This window comes from Pelodiscus sinensis, chromosome 24, assembly GCF_049634645.1.
Source record: "Pelodiscus sinensis isolate JC-2024 chromosome 24, ASM4963464v1, whole genome shotgun sequence".
NCBI classification, from domain to species: Eukaryota; Metazoa; Chordata; order Testudines; family Trionychidae; genus Pelodiscus; species Pelodiscus sinensis.
Window position 1 is genome coordinate 9,826,864 of NC_134734.1, and position 26,358 is coordinate 9,853,221.

Here is a 26,358-nt window from a genome sequence, read left to right on the forward strand (position 1 = left end):
GTGCAGTTTCCCCCCCTCAGTTGGGTTGCTGGACCTGGGTGGGGGTTTATGGACGAGAGCCAGGCAAACCTAAAAGCCCTCTGCCGAGAGCTGGCACCTGAGAGCCCTGCTCCTAGTTAGTTCCAGGCGCCCCCCATGCTGTATTGCGCGCCCTGAGACCCCTCCCCAGAGCGGGGCTAGAGTCCGTGCGTCCTGGGATCCTTCCCCAGGGCTGGGCGTTGCCCGCTCCTGGACCGCTCCCCGGGGCTGGGCTCCGTGAGCCCGGGGACCCCTCCCCGAGGCGGGACTGTGGGCGGTGCCGCTCGGAGCCCTGCGCGCTGCTCTCCACAGCCCAGGCTAGTAGTGGCGCCTCCCTGCGCGGCGCGCTCCGGGGCTCGTTAATTCTCCCCGCCAGGGGCTCGGGTGCTTTCCGGAGCCGCCTGCCCCACAGCCGCCGCTCTCCCTTCTCCAGGCCGGGAGCCCGCGCTGAGTCCCCGCCTCTCCCTCCATCGCCAGAATGACGGTGAAACTGGACTTCGAGGAGTGTCTCAAGGACTCTCCCCGGTTCAGGTGGGTTTCTCGCGGCGCTGAGGCTGGGAGTCCGGATCGCTTCTGGTTCCGGTCCTGGTCCTGGTCCTGGCTTCCCACCCCTCGCTGGGCTCAAACCTCCCCCTCCCCCGCCTGGCCAGCTGGTGCGCTTTTACGCATCTTTCCAGGCGCCTCCGGCGTTGGTGCCAACTGGTCCCGGGGCTAAGAAGGCCGTGGGGGGAGGGCGAGTGGTGTTTCTCTGGGACCCAGCCCTCTGTAGCTACTGGTTTATTTTTTAGGGGGTAGCAAATAAGTGGCTCCAACTTTGTTCCCAAGTCGGTTATATGGGGGGCAGGTTCCTGTTGAACTCCCTGGACCAAACAGACCCTGGGTGAAGGGAGAGTCTGGAGCAGGGGACCATTTCCCAGGGATGAAACTGTGGAGTGGTGATGGCCCTGTATTGGGGAGGGATTCTGGGGGCTGTGATCCCCTCACTACTCTCCATGCTACTCCCCCATAGTCTTCCACCCCACCTCTTCTCCTATAGGTGCCCCCTTACACATATTGTTCGTCCTTCACCTCCCTGCTTCTGCCCTTCCCTGTGCCCCTTGTCCTCCCCTTGCATACACCCTGCACCCTCTCCCCCTCCTGCTCACAGCCAATTTCCTGCTGATCTCTGCCAGACGCTAGTGAATCCACGTGGCATGAGCCTCTTGCACATTTGTCCCCCACACATGCATATGCGGCGGGAGAGGAAGTGGCCGGTGTGCAAGGTGCTGCGCAACCCGGGGGGCCGGAAACCAGAGTTGTGGCCAGGCAGGCTGCAAAAGGAGGGGGGGTGACCCAGCCCCCCCCATGGGGATCAGGGGCCATAGGTGCAGGGGATAGAGGGACAGACTCAAGGCCCTCCTGAGGAGATCAGGGACCCTGCATGCAGCAGATGGGAGGAAGAACACACAGTCCTCCCCAAGGGGATCAGAGGTCCTGGGGTTGAAGGGGATGAACACACGGCCTCCCCATGGGGATCAGAGGCCCTGGCTTCAGGGGACAAAGGGATGGAGACATGCTCCCTTCCCCCACAGATATCAGGGGTCCTGGGTGCAGGGGATGGAGGGACAGACACACACTCCTCTCACCCACGGGGATCGGGACCCTGGAGCAGTTGCCTGAAGGACAGACACACATGTACCCCCATGAGGATCACACCCAAGCAGGACCCCGGGGGGCGTCATAGCCAGACCTTTTCGGGGGTGTCTTGCACCTACGCAGGCAGCCTGTGTCCTTCTTGGGTGTGTGTGTGTCACCTGCTCATGTCTTCTTGGGAATGTTTGTGTCACACGCACACACACGCACACACGCACACACACACACACACCCCTGCCCATGTCTCCTGGGTCTCTCCCTCAGTCACTCCCCTCCCCCCCACCAGTGCAGGAATGGGGTGTGTAGGTTTGATTGTCCACCCAAGATCAACATCCCCCCCACAAATCCCTCAAATAGGTGTGTGCTAGGTTTGGACAATGTCTACCATGATCCCCTCCAGCTCCTCCCTCCCATGTCCTGCTTTCTTCCCACCCCCCCACCCTCCCATCCCAGGCTGGGAAGGTGGCAGCTGATTCTCTGGCCTTTCAGCTGTGCTGATGGGTTTTCTCTGGTGGGCTGCTTTCCCCACCCCCACAAAGATCTGTTGCCACTTCCCCTCCCCCCACCTTTTTAGGGAGTGGGCAGAGGGCATGCCCCATTCCCTGCCCCACCGCCCCAGCCAGCCAGTCCCTGCCCTAGGGCCAGATGAGAGTTGGCACTTCTTGAGGAGACAAGCCACAGGCCCCTTTCCCTGCCTCAGAAAGTGCATCTCCCATAATCCCCTCTGCTTACATCATGGGGCGCTTTGGAAGGTTTTTTTTTCCATTTCTGAATTTATTCCTGCCCCCCCCCCCATCTCCTGTGCCGTCACGGTAACTGGTGTGGGGTAGTTGCCTGGCAACGCGGGGGGGTTGTGTGACAGGAAGTGGTTGTGGGGCTGATGGAGGCAGCGGGGCCAGGCCGGAAAGAGGCAACCGCAAGGGAGAATGAGAGGCAGCGTCTGCTCTGGGGGGAGGGAGGTTTGGGTGTAGCCGACTCCCCCCTGAAAAGAGTGCAGCCCTCTTCACCGGCCCCTGTTGATCCCCTCTGACACCTCCCTTTCCTGCCCCATTGAGACTTGCTCTGCTCCCCCGTTGCCTCATGGCCTGAACTTCCTTGCTCTGTTGAGCTCTAACCCCCAGTCAGAGACTCCCAGCCCCCAATAACTCAGTGGGACTCCCCTCCACCCTTGCCCCATTTCCTAATAAACCCTGCCCCCCAGTACTCCACCAGTCCCCCATCTCCAGCTACTAACCTCGCCCCCTAGGCAGCCCCATCCCACCTCTCTCCCTGCCCTGATCCCTTCTCCATCCTCCCCTGTCCTAGGGACCCCAATACCAACCCTGTGCCCAGCCCCCCAGCTGCCCTCTATCCCCTGCTGCTAGCCCCTCCAGCTATCCCTGGGTGGTCCTGCAATAACACAGTTCTGTATGGGGATGGGGGAGCAGTTAGTGACCCCTGGATCCTCCTGTAACCCCTGCCTCTACCCAGGGCTGCTGTTGAGGGTGTGGAATGTGATGTCTCTGAGCTGGAGACCCGGCTGGAGAAGGTGAGCTGGGGGTGGGGAATGGGACCTAGGCATCTAGGCTTCCACAGAGCTGTCTTGTGGGAGGGAGGGGTTGAATTTAGGTGTGGGGATGGGGCATTGTTTTGGAGGGAGGGGATTGAGGGCAGGGGGCTGGTTTAGTGGGGTGCTGCAGGTTGGGGGTGAGGCTAATTTGGATGGAGGGTCGGGGGACTGGTTCAGAAGAGGGGAGGGCTGGTTCTGGGGTGGCTGCTGGAGGGAGGCTGGTTTGGGGCACTGGGGACTGGTTTAGAGGAGCTGGGGGCAGGGCTCTGGAGGGCTGACTGGAGGGTGCTATCAGGAGCAGAGCTTGGGGGGTGTTGGCTGGAGGGTGCCGTGAGGGACAGGGCTCAGTCTGGAAGGGCTGGTCCAGGGTAGCCCCAGCTGCATGTGGCTGACCCCACTCCCCCCGTCTCACTGACAGCTGCTGAAGCTCTGCACAGCCATGCTGGACTTAGGGCGCCAGTACTGCAATGCCAGTAAGGCCTTCGTCGTCGGCGTGCGTGACCTCTCCCAGCACGCCCAGGGGGACCCCATGATGAGCGTGAGTCTCCTTCCCCCCTCTGGGCTGCAGGGTACTGTGGGGCTAATCTGCGGGGAGATCAGAGCCCAGGAGGCAGCGTGGGGCTGATTGGGGGAGATTAGGGGCTGGTGGAGCCCCATGATCAATGGGGCTGGGTACAAGTGCCATCTGGTTCTCCTCCATCCCCAGTCGGCTCAAAGGGGACCTTGGGTCCCAGGGAGCCCTGCTTGTGGGGCTGGCTACTGTCTCCAGTCCCTCTCCCCACAATGCAGCCCTTGTGATCACATGTGGGGGTAGGTCCTGTTGCCCAGCTCCCCTGGGGTATTGGTGGGAGGAGGGGCTCAGCTGGGGGAGGGGGGCTCCCCCACATCAGCCAGTGTTGGCCCCATGCTCCTGTGTGATGCTAGGAGGTGCCATGCTGCTCTCTGATCAGGAGTGGGTGATCCATTGAGCAGTGTTGTGCCAATTCTCCTTTTCCTGGGGAACTTCCTGCCACATGACACTCTCTCTGGTAAGGTAGAAAGCAGTGCTAAGTGTGTGTGTGTGTGGAGGGGGCAGGCTTGGCCTTGGGGCTGGGGAATTCCCTTGCATGGCAAGCAGCACAGGGCAATGACACACAGTGGCGTGGGGAGAATAGCCGCTCACTCATCTTCTCCCCCTTGCTCTGCCCCCTAGGAATGCGTGGAAAAATTCTCCTGCAGCCTCAACCAAATGATTGACAACCAAGTGGTGAGAGACGCTTCCCCTCCCACACCTCCTCCCTCAGCCCCCCCTTCTCCCCTGCTTTGAACTCTGCCCCCCAATGCCTCTTGACTCCTCTTCCTCCCAGCTGACCCCCACCTCCTCCTTGTTGTGGGCTCTCTCTGCCCCTCCTGGGTCAGCCCAACTCCTTGGGACCCCAATGCTCCCTTCCCCAGCACCTTCCCTGATTTGGGAGCATGCAGGTGACCCCCAAGTAGCTCTGGCCCTACTGTTATTCAGCTCGGTCTCTGACCGAGCTCCCCAGCAATCTCTGAACCCCTCTCCCTCTCTCTGGGGGTCCCCCAATCTCTGAACTCCTCCCACGTCTCTCCAATCTGACCCCCTCTTTCCCCTTGCTCCAGGCTCCCCAATCTGACTGCTGTGCCCCCCAGGGGTCCTCTGATCTCTGATTCCTTCTCCCCGAGTCCCCTTGATCTCTGACCCCCCTTTTCCGGGTTCATTGCAGGAGCTCCTGGACAGCACCCACATGTCATCCCGGCACCACATCCAGAGCCTGGTGAAAGAGTGAGTTTGGGGTGGCAGGATGGAGGGGGATTCCCATGAGTATTGGGGGGCAGTCTGGGGAAGCAGAGTAGGTGGCTTGAGCTGTTTGTGTGGGGGGATGAGAGACTGAAATGGAGGAAGGAGGGTGGTTGTGAGTGTAGGGGTTCTCTGGAGGGGGAGGCTGAGTGGAATTGGGAGCAAGGAGGTGTGGAAGGAGTTTGAGCAGGGCAGCAAGAAGCTGGGGTCAGGGTTGGGGGGGGTGGAGTTTGCAGGGCGGAGGGGGGTCAGGGGCTGACAGGGAGGCCCACCTGACCCAGGCTGTGGCAGGGACATGAAGCGGTTCCGGGAGGCACGGAAGGAGTTTGAGCGGGGCAATGAGGGGCTGGCCAGCGCCCTGCACCACAATGCCGAGGTGCCGCGTCGCAAGCAGCATGAGGCTGAGGAAGCTGCCCTGGCCCTGCAGGCCGCCCGCACCAGTGCTCGTGCCCGCGCCCTCGACTACGTGCTGCAGGTGGGCATACAGGATGGGACCTGGGGTGCAGGAAGATGGATGGGGGTGGGGGTGGGGCCTGGGGCTTGAGAGATGGATGGGGAGTAGGGAAGGGGCTAGGATCTAGGGTTCAGGGGGATGGATGGGGACAGGAAATGGGGATGAGCCGAGGGCTGGATCTGGGGAGGGGGCAGGGAAGGGGGATGAGCCCAGGGATGGATCGGGGGAGGGGGGCAGGGAAGGGAGATGGGCCCAGGGCTGGACCTAGAGTTTGGGTGTAAGAGGGCTGGCACACTGCTGGGGAGTTGTGGGAGGGGGCTCTCAGGTGGATCTGGTCCCCCTGTTCTCTCTAGAATTAGCCCATTGATTCCCTCTGTTCCCCCCCAGATTAACGTGATCCAGTCAAAGAAGAAGTTTGAAATCCTGCAATTCGTGAGTCGGGTGGGGGGAGACGGGCCCTATTACACCAAGGGAGGGTTGTGGGGAGCAGGGAGGCCACTTGGGGGGTCTGTGAAGTCAGATGGAAGGATGAGGGGCTGTGTGGGGCAGCTCAGCGCTGGTCCATGTGAGGGGGCTCTGAAGAGAATTGGGGGCTATTGAGGTCTGTAGGGGTGTGTGAAGGAATGGGAAAACTCTGTGGGGGCAGTGTGGGGCAAGGGACCTATGGGGCCATTGCTATTGGGGGTGGCAGTGCAGGGGGCAGAGTTGGGGAGCAGGATGGGGGACTGGGGTGAGGGGCGATGCCTAGCCAGGCTGTGACTCCTCTCTGTGTTTTTCCCTTCCAGATGCTGGCACTGATGGATGCTCATGCCTCCTGCCTGGAGCAGGGGCACCGGCTGGCCCAGGAGTTGGAGAAATATCGCAGGGAGCTGGGGGACCAGGTGGGGGTGCAGAGTGGGCTGGGGGCAGGGAGATGGGGACTGGGGACAACTTGCTGAGATTGTGCTGCAGACAGGGATGCGGGACTTACATCTCAGCTGGTGGTGCGGGGTCTGGGGGCTCCTCTGCCTAGAGAAGATGCTGCCACCCCAAGGAGCCTAGGCCTTTGGACCCACCTCAGCCAGGTGGGAGCAGGGTACCTGGGTTCTCTCTGGCTCTGGGGGGGGGGGGGGGGGGAGGGGCTGGGGGGTTAGAGCAGGGGGAGAGCCAGGTCTCCTGGGTTCTCTGCCTGGCTCTCGGATGGAGGGGAGCACCACTGGGTTAGTGTGGGAGGGGATACATGGTTGGGGGCAGGTGGACGTGTAATGGGGCCTGGCAAGTGAGGAGGTTTCACATAGGTGATCCCCCCCCCCCCAATAACCAACTGCAGCTGCTGCCATGTTTGAATCCAGCTTGGCCGCTTCCTGTTTTCACTTCAGACTTCCTGCTGGGTGACCTCTGCCCCTACCGTCTTTAGGGGGGTTCCTGCTGTTGGGCTGGCTCCCCTCCGAGAGCAGGTGTTCAGGGGAGGGGAGCATGGAAAATTCAGCAGGGCTCCAACACCAAGGACAGATGCTGTGGGGAGAGAACCCAGGCGTCCTGGCTTCCAGCCCCATGTGCAGTGCAGGGGGATGGGTTCTCTGGGAAATTCACCTCCGTTCTTCACGCCCCCTCCCCCCAGTTGCACCAGCTGGTCCTGGAGTCAGCGCGGGAGAAGCGTGACATGGAGCAGAGACACGCCATGATCAAGCAGAAGGTGGGTGTGGAGCCGTGGTGGGAGCTCTGGGGGCAGGTGTCGAGGAGAGTCTCTTGGGTGGGTGGTGATGAGAGGGGTCAGCAGGAGAGAGACAGCTGTGGGGAGGAGTATGGGAGTTGGGGGTGTGGCTGTGGAGTGGCCGGGTCTTGAACATAGTGGGTGGGACTCGGAGATACCAGAGTGGGGCTAGGCATGCGGGGTGAGTCCCAGGGAGTTGTGTTTGGGGATGGGGCCCTGAGGGGGGCAGTGGGGCTCATGGGATGGGGTGAGGTCTTGGGTGGGGGCAACAAGGTTGGGGTAGGGAAGTGGGGCCTGATGGGTTGGCCTAGGGGTGCAGGCCCCAGGAGGGGTGGGGGCAATGCTAGAGGTGTACTGCAGGGATAGCGGGGTAGGAGTGGGGCTGTGGCAGGTGCAGTGGGGCCAGGCCATGGGAGAGGGAATGGGACTGTTGGGTGGGGGACGGGGCCGTCAGGGCTTTGAGGCTGGGCCTGGGGCTGGGTGGGTCCATCTCTAGCCCCACTGACGGCTCTGCCCCCCCAGGACCTATCTCAGGACGAGGCGGTTCTGGAAGGGCGCAGGGAGGCGCCGGACGGGGTGGTGATGGAGGGCTACCTCTACAAGCGGGCCAGCAATGCCTTCAAGACGTGGAGCAGGTCTTTGCACCCCAACTCCCTCACCGCCCCCATCTCCTCTCTGCTCCAGGCACCTCAGCATCTGTCTGGAGGGCCATGGAGACCCCCTCCCCACTCTCCCACTCGGGCTAAGGACCCACTTCCTTCCCCGCCCCCAGGAATCATGTCTCCCCACTGACAGCCCCCTCTCTCTGCTAGACGCTGGTTCTCCATCCAGAGCAATCAACTCGTCTATCAGAAACGGGCCAAGGTGAGCAGGGCCTGGATAGAAGGGTTGTGGGGGACACGGCCAGGAGTGGGTTGGGGGCCATTGTCTGCCCCCTCCCCCAGTACGGAAGAGGGGGCTGGTCTTGGAGAACCAATGGGGGGTTCTTGTCTTGGCTCTGTTCCCTGGGTGGGGCTTTGCTCTCTGCCCCCGTATTACCCGCAAAATTTCTCTAATCCTTCCACACTGTAGGGACACACACCTTTACCCAATTCCTAGGGCTCAAGGTGCAACCCTGTTAATTTACACACCCAATTCCTAGGGCTCAGGGCGCATCTTCCTGCGGGTTGGCAGGATCTTTAGCCACTGAAAGAGCCTCACACAGTAATATCCTTATCCTCTATTTATTAACAATTCCCAAACAAGCAGAATACACATGCTAAGCACACGGTGTCATGCTCACCAATCCTAATATAGGCAGGCAGACTTTCTCTGTTGGCCAGGCATGGTCAGTCTCTCTGGATCTTAGCTGCTGCATGTCACAGTTGTGCAGGAGAGTCCTGGCAGCAATTATCTTAGGCTGGCTCTTGGAGGTGAGTTCTTCTTGGTGTTCCTTGTCTCCCTTTGGTCTTCTTCTGGCCTTTTGCTTCCTTCCTTCTGCTTCTGTTACTTCTGATCTTCTTTTTTTTCTTCTCCTTCTTGGATCCCAGTTTATATAATGAAACCTGAGTCTTGCTTAGCTATACCTGTACCAAATATTTTAGTATAATTTTACTAACCAATCATATCACAATTACCTAACCGATCATACCCCATAATTGATTTACACCTAGCAAAATTAATTATACAACAGACAGAAACAGTTACAAACCAGACAGAGATATCACAGTCAAACAATAGGAAAGTGTAATGACAATGATCATAGAATGGGGATTCTACAACCTCAAGTATTGATAAGCAGTTTCTTGCCAGACAGAATGGTGTGACTAAAGTTTTCTTTACCCATCTTGAGGTCTGTTTCTTTATCTGGTGACAGTGGGGAATTATCAGGCCAAAGTCCCCTCCTCACAGCCTGGTGTGACACTTTTTAATACAATTTAGATGGAATTGTGAGTATGTGAATCCAGGCCTTACAGTTAATGGCTGCTGCTCTTCAGTCTGGCTGCAGAAGGTGGCTTTGGTTCAGGCCTAGCACAGGCCTTCCAACATGGCTATACAGGGCCGGCTCGAGCCATTCCTGCACCCTGGGCAGTGGGCGCGCAGTGCATGTGCGGCTCCGCCCCTGGGCGCACGACACATGCACGGCCCCACCCCACGGCGCACGGCACCCCTTAGAGCTGCCATCAGGCGCCCCCCATAGGTTGGTGCCCCGGGCAGCTGCCCAGCTAGTCCCCCCCCCCTTAATCCAGCCCTGTGGCTACAGAAAAGCCATATTGTTACACCTGGATGTAAGTGGGAGGGGCTCTAGGGTACTATCTCTGCCCCCAGGACGTGCTGACGGTGGTGGTGGATGACCTGCGGCTCTGCACAGTCAAACTCTGTCCCGATCAGGAGCGTCGCTTCTGCTTCGAGGTCGTCTCACCCTCCAAGTGAGTCCTGCTGCCTGGATCAGTATTGCCCTCCCCCCCCAGCAGTCCCCAACCCTCCCCGCTGCCCGTGAATCAGTGCCACCCTCCTGGCTGCCTCCCAAATCAGCATCACCCAGCCACCCCCTGACCCTCCCCACTACCTCCTGAATTAGCGCTTCCCTGACCCTCCCTGCTGCCCTCCAGATCAGTGCTACGTTGGCTGCCCTTAAGCTAAACTCCCTCTAAGTTGTGCATCTGCCTAATTATAGCACTGGGCAGACTCTCAAGGACCCTACCCGGGGACCTGCCATGGCCAGGAGAGGGACAAACTGGACCCAGCTGGAACCTGGGGGGTGTAGCAGGAACGCCCATCCTGTGGCTCAGCCCCAGAGCTGCCCCACTAGGGAGAGGCACCTCTCCTGCAATCCAGGTGCTGCTGCGAGGAGAGAGAGTTGGAGGCGGGGGGAAATCATCTGTCCTTGCAGTATATCTGGAGCCCTCAACCACACCCCATAGCCCACACCCCGAGCCGGAGCCCTCACACCCTTGTACCCCAACCCTCTGCTCCAGTCCTGAGCCTCCTCCCGTACTACAACCCCCTTGGTCCCACTTCCACCACATGAATTTTATTACGTGCACCAGTATGAAGGTGCCATGTCACATGGCCCCTTTGTGTTGCATGGCCCCTCTACAGTGGTACACAGAATCCCACTTAGGGGGTGGGAAAAATTAGAGGGAACACTGGCCCTTAAACCTCCCCACTGCACCTCTTCTGCCTCCCCAGTAGGGGTGCCAGATCACCCCCACTGCACCCCACCTTGCTGACCCCCAAGTGAGTGCCAAAGGTCCCCCTGCTGCACCCTACTCCGTGTGTTCCCAGCTTGGTGCAATTCTTTGGCTGCAATCCCTCCCCCACTCCCCTGTCACCAACTTTGTCTCCCCTGGGCCCAGCCTCCTGCCCCATCTGGCAGGGAGTTCCATGGAGCCCCCCCCAATGCTCCATGTTCCATCAGGAGCTGCCTGCTACAGGCTGACTCGGAGAGACACCAGCAGGCCTGGCTCAGTGCTGTGCAGAGCAGCATCGCCTCAGCCTTCAGCGAGGGGCGGGCCGAGCCCCCTAGCCAGGTATGGACCTCATGGAGCCCCCCCACAACTCCCAACACCTGTGGGGTTGTGGGTCAGGAGCAAGGGTGCTGTGGGTGTTGGGGGGGCTGAAGTTGGGAGCAAGGGCTGTCGGGGAGCTGAGGAGGGCTGCAGGTGGAGACTGGGGCACGCTGTAAGGGTATGTCTACACTACCACCCTAGTTCGAACTAGGGTGGTAATGTAGGCAACCGGAGTTACAAATGAAGCCCAGGATTTGAATTTCCCGGGCTTCATTTGCATCTCGCCAGGCGCCGCCATTTTTAAATGTCTGCTAGTGTGGACTCCGTGCCCGCGGCTACACGTGGCACGGACTAGGTAGTTCGGACTAGGCTTCCTATTCCGAACTACCGTTACTCCTCGTGAAGCCGCGTGGCACGGAGTCCGCACTAGCGGACATTTAAAAATGGCGGTGCCCGGCTTTATGCAAATGAAGCCCGGGAAATTCAAATCCTGGGCTTCATTTGTAACTCCTGTTGCCTACATTACCATCCTAGTTCGAACTAGGGGGGTAGTGTAGACATACCCTAAGGGAAGAGAGGGCTTGGGGCAAGGGACACGTTGGAGGAAGGGGAGGCTGCAGGGGAATAGTGGGGGGTCCAGGCAGCATTTTGACCCCCATCTGTCCCCCCAGCACCCGGAGCGCCCTGCCTCAATGTCAAGCACCACAATGGAGGCATCGGGCCGGAGCCCGCGGACGGCCGTGGACAAGCGGGTACTGGACCAAGTGCAGCGGCTGGAGGGCAACGCGCAGTGCTGCGACTGCCGGGAGCCCGCACCTGAGTGGGCCAGCATCAACTTGGGCATCACACTGTGCATCGAGTGCTCAGGCATCCACAGGTACTGCCTGCCCCCCAGCCTGGGTATCTCCCTGTGCATCAATTGCTCAGGCATTCATTGGTACTGCCTGCCTCCTCCCTTGGCACTAGGCTGTACATCCACAGGTATTGCCTAACCCCCAGCTGGGCTCTGGAGGTGTGAAGCCCTGGGGTAGGGTGTGGGGGGGGGCAGCAGGCCCCCGCTCCACTCACCCCATTTCTCTCTGCCACAGGAGCCTGGGGGTACATTTCTCCAAGGTTCGGTCCCTGACGCTGGACTCCTGGGAGCCAGAGCTCGTCAAGGTAATGAGAGGGTGTGTGTGGGGTGTTAAATGGGAGGAGTTAGTGGGGGCAGGCATGACTGTGAGGTCATGGGAGGGTAAGAGGGGAACAGGGTGAGGGCAGGGGAGTAAGCAGGTCATTGGGCCGGGACCCTCGCTGGAGTGGGGGACAGGGCTGGGGGAATATGGATTGTGACTGGTACCTTCTGTGTCCCCCAGCTGATGTGTGAGCTGGGGAACAGCGCCCTGAACCGCATCTATGAGGCACGGGTGGACGAGATGACTGTTAAGAGACCCCAGCCTGGCTGCTCCCGGTGAGTTCCCCATGGCCTGGCCCCACCCCCACCCCCACCCCCAACCCCACCCCCACCTGTCAATTCTTCATCCACATGCTCCCTGCAATCTCCGAATCCACCTGGCCCCTCCCCCACTGCTCCCACCCTGGCTGCTCTCAATGAGCCCCCCCAAACCCAGTGCCTTCCTCACCTGATTCCCCCAGACTCCTTATCCACATGCCTTCCCCACTACCCTGAAGTCCGCTCCCCTGTCACCGAGCTAATCCTGCTGAGTATCCCAGAGTTGCTGGCATGTTCAGCATCCTGGCTTCCCCAGGAACTCCTGGCTGACCCCCATCTCCAGAGGCAGGAGTTGGCAGGGAGCACAATGTAGGACAGAGGTGTAGGGAAATGTCAGCCAAGTCCATCCTGGAGTGGAAGGAGGGGGGAATCTGGCCTTTTCTCCCCACAACTCCCAAGTCCCAAACACCTGCTGCATGGCCCCCAGACACACCTGGAGCCCCTGGACCTGGCCTGCATGTCTGGGCATTTCTTCAGTGATCACATTCCCTTATCCCACCATCTAGTCCAGGGATGGGGAACCTCAGGCCCAGGGACTGGATGTGGCCCCTGGCTTGCCTGGATCTGGCCCCCAAAGGTTTGGGCTTTTTTTTCTTTGCTTCTCACTTGTGTGCAGCCCTCAACTGATTTTTCTGTGGGTCAGTGACCCCCAACCCATGGCCTAGTCACTTGCGCAACACCAGGGGAAAATGATGCATACACATCATAGTCAGAGAAAACATTACTGACATTCCTCCTTCATCACAGTGGGCCCCCCACCCCACAACCCAGAAATCCGCCCCTAAGGCTGTGTCATCCTGCCCCCAGCAGCTACCCCATTTCACCTCATGTGACCTTCCCTCCAGGGCGGAAAAGGAGAGCTGGATCCGGGCCAAGTACGTGGAGAAGAAATTTATTACCAAGCTTCCGGAGGCGCGGCTAAGCCGGGTGGGGCGCTGGGGCCCCCATAACCGGGATCGCCCCCCCAAACCTGCCCTCAAACCCAAACCGGGTGGCATCAGTCGAGCTGCAGGTACCAGAATTGTTGCCTTGGGAGGGAGTAAGGATTCTTGCAGGGGAGGTGCTGTGGGGGGAATTTAAGGGGAGATCTGTGATAACCTAGCCCCTTCATTGCCTCCTGCAGGTGGCACCGGCAGCCTGGCCTACAACAGCAGAATCCCAGGTAGGATGTGGGGGAGAGGAGGGCAGATGTGTAGCTGGGGGCAGGGTATTGGGGTGAGGGATGTGTCCTAATGTTTGTGGAGAGGCTTGGAGGGTTACACTGGCTGGGTGATGGGGGGATAAATGGCCATTGGAGGTGCAGCTGGGGGGGATGTGTGATCATGGGTAGGCAGCTGAGGGGGGGGGGGGGGCTTTGCCCAGATCCCTGACAGTTCTCCTGCTTCCACCCGTCCAGAGCCAGGGGAGGCTGGCTCCTCCCCTGAGGATCTGCACAGCCTCCACCCGGGGGCGCTTCTTTACTGGGCCGCTGGCAACCAGAACCTGCCCACCATGGCTGATGCCCTGGCCCATGGTGCCGATGTCAATTGGGTCAACGCTGCCGAGGAGAGCCGGACCCCTCTGCTGCAGGCTGTGGCTGTGGTAGGTAGGGGTAGGGTGGAGTTCGCCTCTCACTGTCCCACTCCCGTCCTCCCTGGCTACTTAGCAGGGACACATGACCCAGCTCACTCCCTCTCTCCCCTGCCCAGAATTCCCTGCTGGCCTGTGAATTCCTGCTGCAGAATGGAGCCAACGTGAACCAGACGGACAGCGCCGGACGAGGACCCCTGCACCATGCCACCCTCTTGGGCCACACCGGGTAGGGCAGGGGGCTGGGACCCACCCACCCAGCTGGGCAGGGGCAATTTCATGGGAGGCTGCAGTTCCGTGCCTGACCACTAGAGGGTAGCAGATGGGCCGGTGCACCCCACCCCCAGCTCATGCGACTCCACTCTGTGATAGGCTGGCTTGCCTGTTCCTCAAACGAGGGGCCAATCTCAACGCAGTTGATGCGGAGGGGAAGGACCCGTTGTCCATCGCCATCGACCAGGCCGACGCGGACATCGTCACCCTGTGAGTCCCTCCCCCATGGGTGTGGGGAGGAGGGAGGAGCTAGATGGGGGATGGGAACATGTCTCATTTTCTGCCCCATCCCCAGGCTGCGGCTGGCCAAGATGCGGGAGGCAGAGGTTGCGCAGGGACAGGCAGGTGAGTGAGGGGCACTGGCAGAGCTGGGTGGGCAGAGCTGGATTGTCAGGGGCTGTGGTGGGGGTGAGAGGCTGGGAGAGCTCTGGGCTGGGCTAGCAGTGGCTGCATGATGAGAGTGAGGCTGTTACTGAGGGGAGGGGAGCCACTGGGCCCTGCACCCCCATCTGCAGCCAGACGTGACAGAAGGTTTATTAGGCGACAGGGACACCACATAGAACAGACTTGTCAGCACAGGAACCAGAAGCAGCCAACACCCTCCATCTGGGGAGAGGGAGCCCAGATCCAGGGCCCTCACCCTCTCCCTGTGCTCCAAGCCAGTGAGACTCACTCATACACCAGCAGCCTGTCTCCTCCCTGCAGCCAGCCCCGTGTCCTGCCTTTGTCCTGCTTCTTGGTCACACCAGGTCATACACCCCTCCTGGGCTCAGGTTCAGAATACATCAGTCAGTGTGTATATGAGGGAGACACTCCCACCAGATTTCCCACCACCATCTAGATATTGGGGCAGTGCCCAGGGAAACAGAGGCACACCCTGGGCTTGCTACAATACAGTACAGGACATTAGAAATCATATGCAACATAACAGAGGGAATACAACCCGCACTTTGTCACACTGGGGCACTTGCAGAACTGGGGGAGCCCAGGGCTGGGCTGGCAGGAGCGGCGAATGAGAGGCTGGGTCAAGCTGGGGGAAACCTGGACTAGGTTGGCAGGAGTGCGGGTCGGGGGTGAGACACATTGGCAGAGCTGTGTGGGGCAGGGCTGGGCTAGCAAGGGGCTGTGGAGCGAGACTGGGGGTTCCTCATTCCCCCTTACCCCTACATACACACCCTCGCCCTTCCAGGTGACGAGACATACCTCGACATCTTCCGGGACTTCTCCCTGATGGCATCTGACAACCCCGAGAAGCTGAACCGCCGTGACCTAAAACTCAGCACGCTGTAGCTGCTGGGGGGTGCTGCTGATCCGTCGCCTTTTGGGGTGGGGCATCCCCACTCCTAGCTCAACCCTCTTCCCCAGCTGAGCAGGGCAACCAAGCAGCAGGGACTCACGTACCCCCTGGCAGCCTTGTTAATTCTCCCCTTGTTCTGCTGTGTTGATGTGACTCTTGGTGGGGGGGTGTATGGGTCGAGCTCATCTCTCTCCCCCCACCTCCACTTGGGAAGAGGCTTATCCTTTGCCCTTGTGGCCCCAGTTCCTCTCTCCACCCCCATTTAAGGGGAAGAGGCTAATCTTATAACCCTCCCTTCCTATTTATTATTTCTGTCAGGGCCGGCCCACAACATTTTGGCACCTGAAGTGGGGAGCTCATATGACGCCCCCATGCCACCTTTTCTCCTGCCTGCCTGTTATGTCTGGGTATGCTGCTTGTGTACCGCCCACCTCGCTATATGGCAGATGCTCTGCTCGAGCTGGCCGACGTGGTGTCGGACGTAGTATTGAGGACGCCGAGACTTTTGGTCTTGGGGGACTTAAATATCCACGCCAAGGCTGTTTTGTCTGGTCCGGCCCGAGATTTTAGGGATACCATGACCACCCTAGGATTACCCCAAGAAATAACTGACCCTATACATGTTGCAGGTCATACACTCAATTTGTTTTTTTGGACTAACGGTGATAGAGTTCTTGGGATAAGGGATGTGGCTACACTCCCTTTGTCATGGACTGATCGCTGACCTTCCCCTCCACAGAGGCAGAGGACCAATTAAGATGATCCACCCTCGGAGGCTGATGGATCCGGAGGGTTTTCTGAGGTCCCTGAGGGATTGTTCAGCCATTATGGCAAATGGTCCTGTAGATACCCTAGTTGATACATGGAACACTGAGGTAGCCCAGGCAGTTGATATGATTGCTCCTACGCACCCTCTTCGGACCAGTCGAGCCAAGCTTGCTCCCTGGTTTTCTGGGGAGCTGATGGCAGCAAAACAGTCTGTGCAATGGCTAGAACGCCGCTGGAGAACTAGAGCTGAGTCTGATCGACTGCTGGTTGAGCAGAACTGCGAGCTTACTCTGTGACGGTGCTGACAGTGAAGAAAAGCTACTTCTCCACCCGTATCACATCTGCACAGTGCTGTCCAGCGGAATTGTTTCGAGTAGTGCGGGGCCTGTTGCAGTCTGGCACTCGTGACAAAATAGAGGAGCCTTTGGCCCCCTGCTGTGATCTGTTTGCAAAGCATTTTGCAAATAAGATCGCCCGCATCTGGTTGGATTTAGACTCTGGTTGCTGTGTAAGTGGGGCACAGAATGTGTTGAGTGCACCACCCAGTCTTTTTTCTCTGGATCAATTTCAGCTATTGCAGACTGAGAATGTGGACAAGGTGCTTGGAGGAGTGTGACCGACCACGTGACCCCTGCCCCTCGTAGCTTATTAAATCTAGCCGGGAAGAGATGGCTGGCTGGGTCCAGGGAATTATTAATGGATCTTTTAGATCTGGTATGGTTCCTGCTGCCTTGAAAGAGGCAGTGATAAAACCGTTACTCAAGAAGACTTCGCTGAACCCACATGACTTAAATAACTATCGCCCAATTGCTAATATTCCCTTCTTGGGCAAGATACTCGAGCGGGTGGTGGCGCTGCAACTCCAAGCTTTCTTGGAAGAAACAGACTACTTAGATCCATTTCAGTTTGGCTTTAGGCCTGGTTTTGGAACTGAAACAGCCTTGGTCGTCCTGGTAGATGATTTACGCCAGGAGATAGACGAGGGGAGTGCATCCCTGTTGATTCTCCTAGACCTCTCAGCGGCCTTTGATACCATTGGCCATGATATCCTTCTGGGATGCCTCACGGAGTTGGGTATTGGAGGCACTGTTTTGCAATGGTTCCGGTCCTACCTGTCAGGACGCTTTCAGAAGGTGGAGCTAAGGGGCTGCTATTCGACCTTGTGGCGATTGTGCTATGTGTTCCTGTAAGGTTCCATCTTGTCCCTTATGCTGTTTAATATCTACATGAAGCCGCTAGGAGAGGTCATAAGGAATTTTGGAGGACGGTGCCATCAATATGCAGATGACGCCCAACTCTTATTTCCTTGTGACATTAGAACCAGGTGTGGCAGTGACTGATCTAAATTGATGTCTGGAGGCAGTGATGGTTTGGATGAAGTCAAATAAGCTGAAGTTGAATCCAGATAAGACTGAGGTCCTGTGGATCAGGAGGCCATCTGTTCGTGAATGTGGCATGGCACCTGTTCTACATGGGGTTACTCTCCCCCTGAAAGAACAGGTATGCAGCTTGGGAGTCCTCCTGGACCCTTTTTTAACATTTGAAAATCAGATTTCTTCGGTGGCCAGGAGTGCCTTTGGGCAACTTCGTTTGATCCGCCAGCTGCGACTCTTAGGGTATGTCTACGCTACTCCCCTAGTTCGACCTAGGGGGGGTAATGTAGTCATACGGAGTTGCAAATGAAGCCCGGGATTTGAATTTCCCGGGTTTCATTTGAATAAAGCTGGCCGGCGCCATTTTTAAATGCCGGCTAGTTCGGACCCCGTGCTACATGCGGCATGGACTAGCTAGTTCGGATTAGGCTTCCTGATCCGAACTAGCTGTACACCTCGTTCCGGCCGGCCATTTTTAAATGCCAGCTAGTTCGGACCCTGTGCCGTGCGGCTACATGCGGCACGGACTAGCTAGTTCGGATTAGGCTTCTAATCCACAAGGTGGAACGAGGTGTACAGCTAGTTCGGATTAGAAACCTAATCCGAACTAGCTAGTCCGTGCCACGTGTAGCCGCGCGGCACGGGGTCCGAACTAGCCAGCATTTAAAAATGGCGCCGGCCGGCTTCATGCAAATGAAGCCCGGGAAATTCAAATCCCAGGCTTCATTTGCAACTGCAGATGACTACATTACCCCCCCAGTTCGAACTAGGGGGGTAGTGTAGACATACCCTTACAGAACAAGTATGAGTTGGCCACAGTGATCCATGCTCTTGTTACATCCCGACTGGATTACTGTAATGCACTTTATGTAGGGCTGCCTCTAAAGAGCCTTCGGAAATTTCAACTGGTCCAGAATGCAGCTGCTCGAGTTTTAACTAACAGTAGTTATACAGAGCACATTATGCCAGTGCTTCGGCAGCTACACTGGCTTCCAGTATGTTTCTGGGCACAATTTAAGGTTTTACTTATGACCTATAAAGCCTTAAATGAGTTGGGTCCAGGGTATCTGAAGGACCGTCTTCTCCCATATGAACCTGCCCAGGGATTGAGGTCAGCTGGGGAGGCTTTGCTTCGTGTTCCCCCACTTGTGGAGATAAGTTAACATCTACACGGAACAGGGCATTCTCAGCTTTTGCTCCCAGGCTGTGGAATTCTCTTCCTCAGGATATTTGCATGGCGCCAACACTAGCGTTGTTTCGGCGTCAGGCTAAAGCCCCCTTTTTATTCGTGCTTTTATTAATGTTTGAGTCTGCATATGTGTGTTCCTCCTCTCTTTATGTTTTTAGTTGATTGTGTCCTTCTGAGGTCTCATATTTTAAATTCTTATATTTTAAATTTCTATATATATCTGTATTTTTTTTGTTTGTTCTTGTAATCCATATTTTAAATAGGTGGGGTAAAAATATTTAAATAACTAACTAAATAAAATAACTCTTGTGCCCTCCTTCCTCCAGCACAGCACTCCACCATCTCTATGCATCTAGAGCAGAGAGAATACAGGTGCACCAGCAGCAGACACAATTTTCTACACTCTGGGTCCTAGTGGTGCCCCCCCACAGTCCGGCATCTGAGGCAGCCACCTCAGTTCGCCTCATGGTAAGGCCAGCCCTGATTTCTGTGGCACCATCCTCCCTGTTTGTTGTTTTAACTCTCTCCCATGTATTTTTTGCCACTTCACTTTGCACACACAGAGCTTCCTCTCCCCACTGTGGTTGAAATTTTTTTTTCTGGAGGGGCACATCCCTTGCTGGAGCAATAAGACATTTGGGCATCTCTTCAAATACAATAAACAGACCAGGCTGGAATATGAAACACAGTGTCCCAATCTGCCGCAGAGTGGATTGTTACACAGGGACCTCTGGCCCAGCACTGAGATGCAGCCACTTCTGGGGCAGAGCAGCCAATTACAGAGGGACCCCATAGCCATGGCAGTGCAAGGGTCCTAGCATACCTGCCATCTTCCTAGCGTGCGGTGGCATTGGCCATGCCTCCCTGCATTACAGCATATCTCCACTAGAGGGCAGCTCTGGGTTGGCCCTAGTGGCTGTGGGGGAGGGGCAGCACTTCTTTACCCCACTGACTGGCATTCCGGGGATGGGAGGGCACAGCCAGGACCTTGGATCCATGGGCACGGGGGGCACCTCTGGGTGCAAATCCCACAATGCTGATGAATTTCACCCCAGCCCTGCCATGCACCCCTGAGATCCTACTCCCCTGGCTGCTCATGAAGTTACCATAACCCCCCCACTCAGGGTACCAGCTTTTAGGAGTCCCCCCTGCTCTAACCCACCAGTCCCCACTCCCCTCCGAGAGCCAGGGAAAGCAACCAGGAGTCCTGGCTCCCAGCCTGTCCATGTTGCCCCACTCCAGTGCTAACCCACAAGACATTCCCCCTCCTCCTTCAGCACTGGGGAATGCTCTAACCAGTAGATTTTGTTCCCAGAGCTAGGGAGAGAATCCAGGAGGACGAAGACCTGGACCTCATGCTAGGTTCACACTGAAAGCATAGTTTTGCAGTGGGTTGCCTATGTGCTGTGTTTTTCAGTAGAGTCAAATACAAATTTCAAGGTGAACAGCCAGAGGAAAGAGCAGGTGTGAGGTATAATTCTGGAATAATATTTTGAGAAGGAATTGGAGGGACTCTGGATTTACATGATTGACTCAACTGGAGTGGAACTGAGTTCAGAATCTAGCCTGCTATGATTCCCATCCCTCCAAACATTTTCATTCCTCCTTAGGATATACATGTCTCCAGTTCCATGTTATTGTCCTAATCCAAGGATGGGCAATTGTCCTGGGAGATCCCTCTCACTCAGCACCCTTGTCACATCTGCTTCTTGGGTGGAAAGCATTTGCTATTTTCCATTCTCAGCAGGCAGACCAGGGAAGGCTCCATTCTAGTGAGTTAAATTCTCAGCTTCCTCTAGATCACATCACTGTTTGGAAAGAGAAGCTATGGAACAGGAACAGAAATGTGGTGGATAAGGAGGACCAGGCCTCCTGCCACAAGGGAAATCCCAGATGCAAGGGAAAGAAACTCTAACTCTTGGTCATTTCCCTTAGGAAACCTAGAATGCAAGACAATACTAGGGGTACCCAGCACACATCATTTTAGGAACACCTAGACCCAGTGCTCATTAGTGGACTATAGTTTATATGGTCTGATGACTCTAGAACGCACCATAGACTTCAGTATGCATATGTGTGCTGTCTAGAACATGCTGGGAAAAATAGTTTAAATCTTTTATTAGGATGCAGATAGAACACACATTTTAAGGCTATCTAGAACTCAGGAAGTATCATGCGGTGTATTAAGCTGGAGCTGACTACGCTTCAGGTGATTAGAGTTGCCTAGGATTCAACTAGTCATGGCTACCTAGAACCCAGAATGCAGCCAATAAGAGGTTTCTAAAATGCAGCAAGAGTGGAATTGCATCTTAACTGCCCTGGGTAAACTCAGAACAAGGGTGTCCACAACCCAGCAAGATTGCAATTTCTATAACATAGGTTTGGAGTAGTCACCAAGAAAGTTTGAGGCTGGGATTGTATGCAGGTTATAGGTTTAGGCCTTGGGGGTCATGAGCATCTCCTGAATCCAGTTTTCCAAGTAATGAGAACACTATCTGCTTCAAATTCTAGATTTACTGCATGCTCCACATTCTAGATACACACAAGGTTAGAGCTACCTAGAACCCAGAGTATATTGTATTCTATCTAGGAAGCCAAGTTGAGGAGCTGCCCATGACCCATAGGGTTAGAGCTTCTAGTGTTCCAACTATCTGATGGACAGCTGGGCTCTGAAGTCATGTCTAGAACATAGGGCTAGAGGTACCTGGAATCTAAGCATGCAGCATTGTGGCTACTCAAAAAGACAGGTTCTAAGAGTTGCCTACAGCCTGTTGGGCTAGTGCTACCTAGAATATACATATTTAGTGATCCGTGTAGAACAAAGCCATGGCCCTGATGGTGACTCCAAAGATTAGAGGGGGTGAAAAAGTATTCAGCCCAAGGAGATAACCTACAACTCAGTTCCCTTTTCTGGGTCAGTTCCCACTGGCTGACCCAGGAGCAGCTGTGGATTAGGACCATGGAAAGAGCAGCCCTGAGATGGGGAGGTGCTGTCTGGCTGAAGTAGGGGAAAGGTGAACTCCAGACATTGCTGGATAATGGGAGTCTGGCCAGAGGTCCAAAATGCTCCAGTAGATTTATAGCCCAATAGCTTCTAAGATACATTCAGTCCCCATGATTTCCACCAGGCTGGAGCATTTCAGTGGGATAACAGCACCAACTAAGAACCATAACATAGGTTCATGCCTGTCAAGATGGGGTGGCTGTGCCCAAGGGGCACCAGCAGCAAGTCAATGCCTGTCAGAAGAATCTAGGGTATGTCTGCACTACAAAGTTAATTCGAACTAACAGTCGTTAGTTCGAATTAACTTTAATAGAGGCTACACATGCAAACCGCTATTTCAAATTTAATTTGAAATAGCGGCGCGCTTAATTCAAACTAGGAAAACCTCATTCTACGAGGAGTAACGCCTAGTTCGAATTAAGTAGTTCGAATTAAGGGCTGTGTAGCCACTTAATTCGAACTAGTTGGAGGCTAGCCCTTCCCAGCTTGCCCTGGTGGCCACTCTGGGCCAAACCAGGGAAACTCTTCTGCCCCTCTCGTGGCCCCGGAGCCCTTAAACAGGCACGATGTGCCTATGGTGCCCGTGCCAGTTGCAAGCCTGCCAGCATCCAGCCAGCAGACCCTGCACCTGGCATGGGATGAGCCAGCCACCCGCTGCCACCCAGGCCCTCCGCCTCTTCCCAGGACCAGGCTGGCAGCTCATAGGAGCCTGCCCAGGGCCACAAAAGGTGGGTGCCTGCCTGGTCTAGTGTGGAGATCGCAGACCTCATTGAGGTTTGGGGGGAGGCCTCCAGCATCCACGATCTCCACACAAGGCACAGGAACGCGGCCATTTACAGCCACATGGCTGCCAGCCTGGCCACCGAGGCCACATGTGGACCCAGAAGCAGGTTTGCATGAAAATCAAGTTGGTCCAGTGAGACCCCCGACCCTGAGCTTAGAACATAAGAATGGCCATACTGGGTCAGACCAAAGGTCCATCTAGCCCAGTAGCCTGTCTGCCGACAGCAGCCAACACCAGGTACCCTGGAGGGGGTGGACCAAAGACAATGACCAAGCGATTTGTCTCATGCCATCCATCTCCAGCCTTCCACAAACAGAGGCCAGGGACACCATTCCTACCCTCTGGCTAATAGCACTCCATGGACCCAACCTCCATGAATTTATCTAACTTCTCTTTAAACTCTGTTATAGTTCTAGCCTTCACAGCCTCCTGTGGCAAGGAGTTCCACAGGTTGACTGTGTGCTGTGTGAAGAAGAACTTTCTTTTATTAGTTTTAAACCTGCTACCCATTAATTTCATTTGGTGTCCTCTAGTCCTTATAATATGGGAACTAATAAATAACTTTTCTTTATTCACCTTCGCCACACCACTCATGATTTTATATACATCTTTCATATCCCCCCTCAGTCTCCTCTTTTCCAAACTGAAAAGTCCCAGTCGCTTTAGCCTCTCTTCATATGGGACTTGTTCCAAACCCCAAATCATTTTAGTTGCCCTTTTCTTAACCCTTTCCAAGGCCAAAATATCTTTTTTGAGGTGAGGAGACCACATCTGTACACAGTACTCAAGATGTGGGCGTACCATAGTTTTATATTTCCCCTCCTCCTTCTTCCCCTGGTTTCCCCTTCCAGCTCCCTCCTCCCAGGTTTCCCTCTCCCACCCTTTCCCACCTCCTTTTCCCAGTCTCCCCAGATGTTAATACCCCCAGTTTTGTTAAATAAAGAGAGTTTCTATTTTTGAACACATGTCCTTTTTTTTTTTACATCAGGAAGCGGGGCTAGGGAGGGGTAAGTGGAAGCAGGTGAGGGAGGAATGGGGTACGAGCCCCCGATGGGGAGGACTGGGGTGGCTCTGTGGGCTCCTCGGGGTGGAAGCTCTCCTGCAGGGCCTCCTGGATCCTGACAGCCCCCCAATGGACCACCCGGATGGCAGCCTGCGGCAAGTGCAGCCGGGCTGATGGCCGAGTGCTGTGATGTGCTGAGTGTGGGCACTCAGGGCACTCCAAGACAGGACTGCTTTGCTGTCCCTCAACGAGGTAGACAAGCAAGCAGGAAATCCTGAGAACTGTCTGTCTGGGGTGGGGGCAGGGTCCCTTTAAGCACAGAGCTCAGTTAGCCTCAGGCAGCAGCTCCACCCTCTAAGTCCTAACCTGATGCCCTGGCCAGCCTTTACTTCAGTTCAGGGTCCACTCAGTATGGACATGCTATTTCCAATTAGCGAACACTAATTCAAATTAGTTTTTAGGGCTAGATGCATTATTTCGAATTAGCTTATTTTGAATGAACTAATTCGAAATAAGTTAGTTTGAATTAGCGCTGTCGTGTAGACATTCCCCTAGAGAGTCAAGGTGTGTAGGAGATGGAAGGCCCAGAGAGTATCCAGCCAGCCAGCCACCAGGCAGCTGGAAGAGTGGGGCGGGCAGGGAGCTCAGCCAGGGTCTGGGGAAGGCCATAGTGGTATCTAGTGCCAGGTATCATTTGAAGTAACAAGCAGTCATGGCCACTGAAGGGGCAAAGAGAAGACCGCCATCAAAGCCTTCAAGAGTGGTGGAGAACCACTGGCACTGGCAGAGCTGGGTGGGCAGAGCTGGATTGTCAGGGGCTGTGGTGGGGGTGAGAGGCTGGGAGAGCTCTGGGCTGGGCTAGCAGTGGCTGCATGATGAGAGTGAGGCTGTTACTGAGGGGAGGGGAGCCACTGGGCCCTGCACCCCCATCTGCAGCCAGACGTGACAGAAGGTTTATTAGGCGACAGGGACACCACATAGAACAGACTTGTCAGCACAGGAACCAGAAGCAGCCAACACCCTCCATCTGGGGAGAGGGAGCCCAGATCCAGGGCCCTTACCCTCTCCCTGTGCTCCAAGCCAGTGAGACTCACTCATACACCAGCAGCCTGTCTCCTCCCTGCAGCCAGCCCCGTGTCCTGCCTTTGTCCTGCTTCTTGGTCACACCAGGTCATACACCCCTCCTGGGCTCAGGTTCAGAACACATCAGTCAGTGTGTATATGAGGGAGACACTCCCACCAGATTTCCCACCACCATCTAGATATTGGGGCAGTGCCCAGGGAAACGGAGGCACACCCTGGGCTTGCTACAATACAGTACAGGACATTAGAAATCATATGCAACATAACAGAGGGAATACAACCCGCACTTTGTCACACTGGGGCACTTGCAGAACTGGGGGAGCCCAGGGCTGGGCTGGCAGGAGCGGCGAATGAGAGGCTGGGTCAAGCTGGGGGAGACCTGGACTAGGTTGGCAGGAGTGCGGGTCGGGGGTGAGACACATTGGCAGAGCTGTGTGGGGCAGGGCTGGGCTAGCAAGGGGCTGTGGAGTGAGACTGGGGGTTCCTCATTCCCCCTCCCCCGTACATACACACCCTCGCCCTTCCAGGTGACGAGACATACCTCGACATCTTCCGGGACTTCTCCCTGATGGCATCTGACAACCCCGAGAAGCTGAACCACCGTGACCTAAAACTCAGCACGCTGTAGCTGCTGGGGGGTGCTGCTGATCCGTCGCCTTTTGGGGTGGGGCATCCCCACTCCTAGCTCAACCCTCTTCTCCAGCTGAGCAGGGCAGACAAGCAGCAGGGACTCACGTACCCCCTGGCAGCCTTGTTAATTCCCCCCTTGTTCTGCTGCGTTGATGTGACTCTTGGTGGGGGGGTGTATGGGTCGAGCTTATCTCTCTCCCCCCCACCTCCACTTAGGAAGAAGCTTATCACGGTTATAGTGATTGCATGGGGGAACTCTCCTACTTAGAGCCAAACAAGTGTGCCACCTAGAACATATTGAGCTGCAGTTGACTACAGCTTGAATGGTGAGGATGCACACAGAACGCATCATGCCAAGCCAACCTAGAACCCAGCATGAATCCTATTTGTGTTACCTATAATGTACCAAGCTGGAGTAGACTACAGTTTACAAGGAGAGGATGCACCTAGAATCTTAAAACCTAGAACTAAGCATTAATCTTGCTTGTGCTACCTAGGACATATTGAGCAGGAGTAGACTAGCTTTCAGGAATCAGATGAACGTATGTTAAAGGAGCTAGGGAAGAGGCCGGAGACTCAATACTCACTAGCAAATAGCAGGATGGTTATCTTGATGGACGTGATCCAGGACACTCAGCTCATCAGCTCCCCAAAGTACCACACAAACTCCATGAAGAAGACCCCACAGGAGCAGATCACCCCCAAAAACCAAACCCAACTCCCAGAAGACCAACAGTGCAACCAGCTAGCTCCAGCCTCTGTGGGGGGCTGCACAGAGATTCAGTTCCATGTGCTAAGGTGAGTCTGGAGTAAACAGCTGCCTCCTCCCAAGAAGAGGTTGCCCCTCTGTGCCAGGTGGTGCTCTTTGTGCAGTATTGCCATGTGACCAGTTACTGGTGGTTGCGCTCCACCCTAGAGGTGGCTGCCACTGAGTCTGTAATGAATGACCCCAGGGCAGCGGGCAGCCGTGAATCAGCAGCTGTGCCCCATGACAGAGGCTGCTGCATTCCAGTGGTGGGTGAGCCACCCCCAGCACAATGACCCAGTGGTTGTTAAACTTAACAGTGGCCCCCCTGATTCTGTCCCAGCCCCCTGCACCTGGTGAGCAGATGCAGGATGCCGGTCTCAAAGGCTGGGCGTTCTAGGGAATTGTGGGGCAAAGTCTGCAGATGATGGGAGGTGTCTACTTGCCACCGCACCCTTCCTCCTCCATCTCATGTGTTGCCAGGTTATAACCCCCCCAGGCCTGACCCCTGCT

The 26,358-nt window shown here is 56.1% G+C and overlaps 1 protein-coding gene across 2 annotated transcripts; it reads left to right on the top strand.

Moving 5' to 3' along the window:
- Positions 1-293: 293 nt before the first annotated feature.
- Positions 294-18,921, top strand: ACAP1 (ArfGAP with coiled-coil, ankyrin repeat and PH domains 1). 2 transcript variants are annotated; one of them, XM_075908002.1, is made up of 24 exons: positions 294-549; positions 3,121-3,178; positions 3,618-3,737; positions 4,392-4,445; positions 4,924-4,982; positions 5,289-5,472; positions 5,839-5,883; positions 6,237-6,332; positions 7,052-7,126; positions 7,667-7,779; positions 7,957-8,008; positions 9,452-9,552; positions 10,545-10,656; positions 11,307-11,512; positions 11,724-11,793; positions 11,991-12,085; positions 12,973-13,139; positions 13,251-13,289; positions 13,524-13,708; positions 13,816-13,925; positions 14,069-14,179; positions 14,265-14,314; positions 15,159-15,295; positions 16,006-18,921. In XM_075908002.1, exons 1-23 carry the CDS (start codon positions 497-499, stop codon positions 15,257-15,259), a joined length of 2,256 nt encoding a protein of 751 aa, XP_075764117.1. In that variant the 5' UTR covers positions 294-496; the 3' UTR covers positions 15,260-15,295; positions 16,006-18,921. The 2 variants fall into 2 exon arrangements, with proteins under 2 accessions (XP_075764117.1, XP_075764116.1); XM_075908001.1 differs by having other exon boundaries at positions 295-549; positions 15,159-18,921.
- Positions 18,922-26,358: the final 7,437 nt, after the last annotated feature.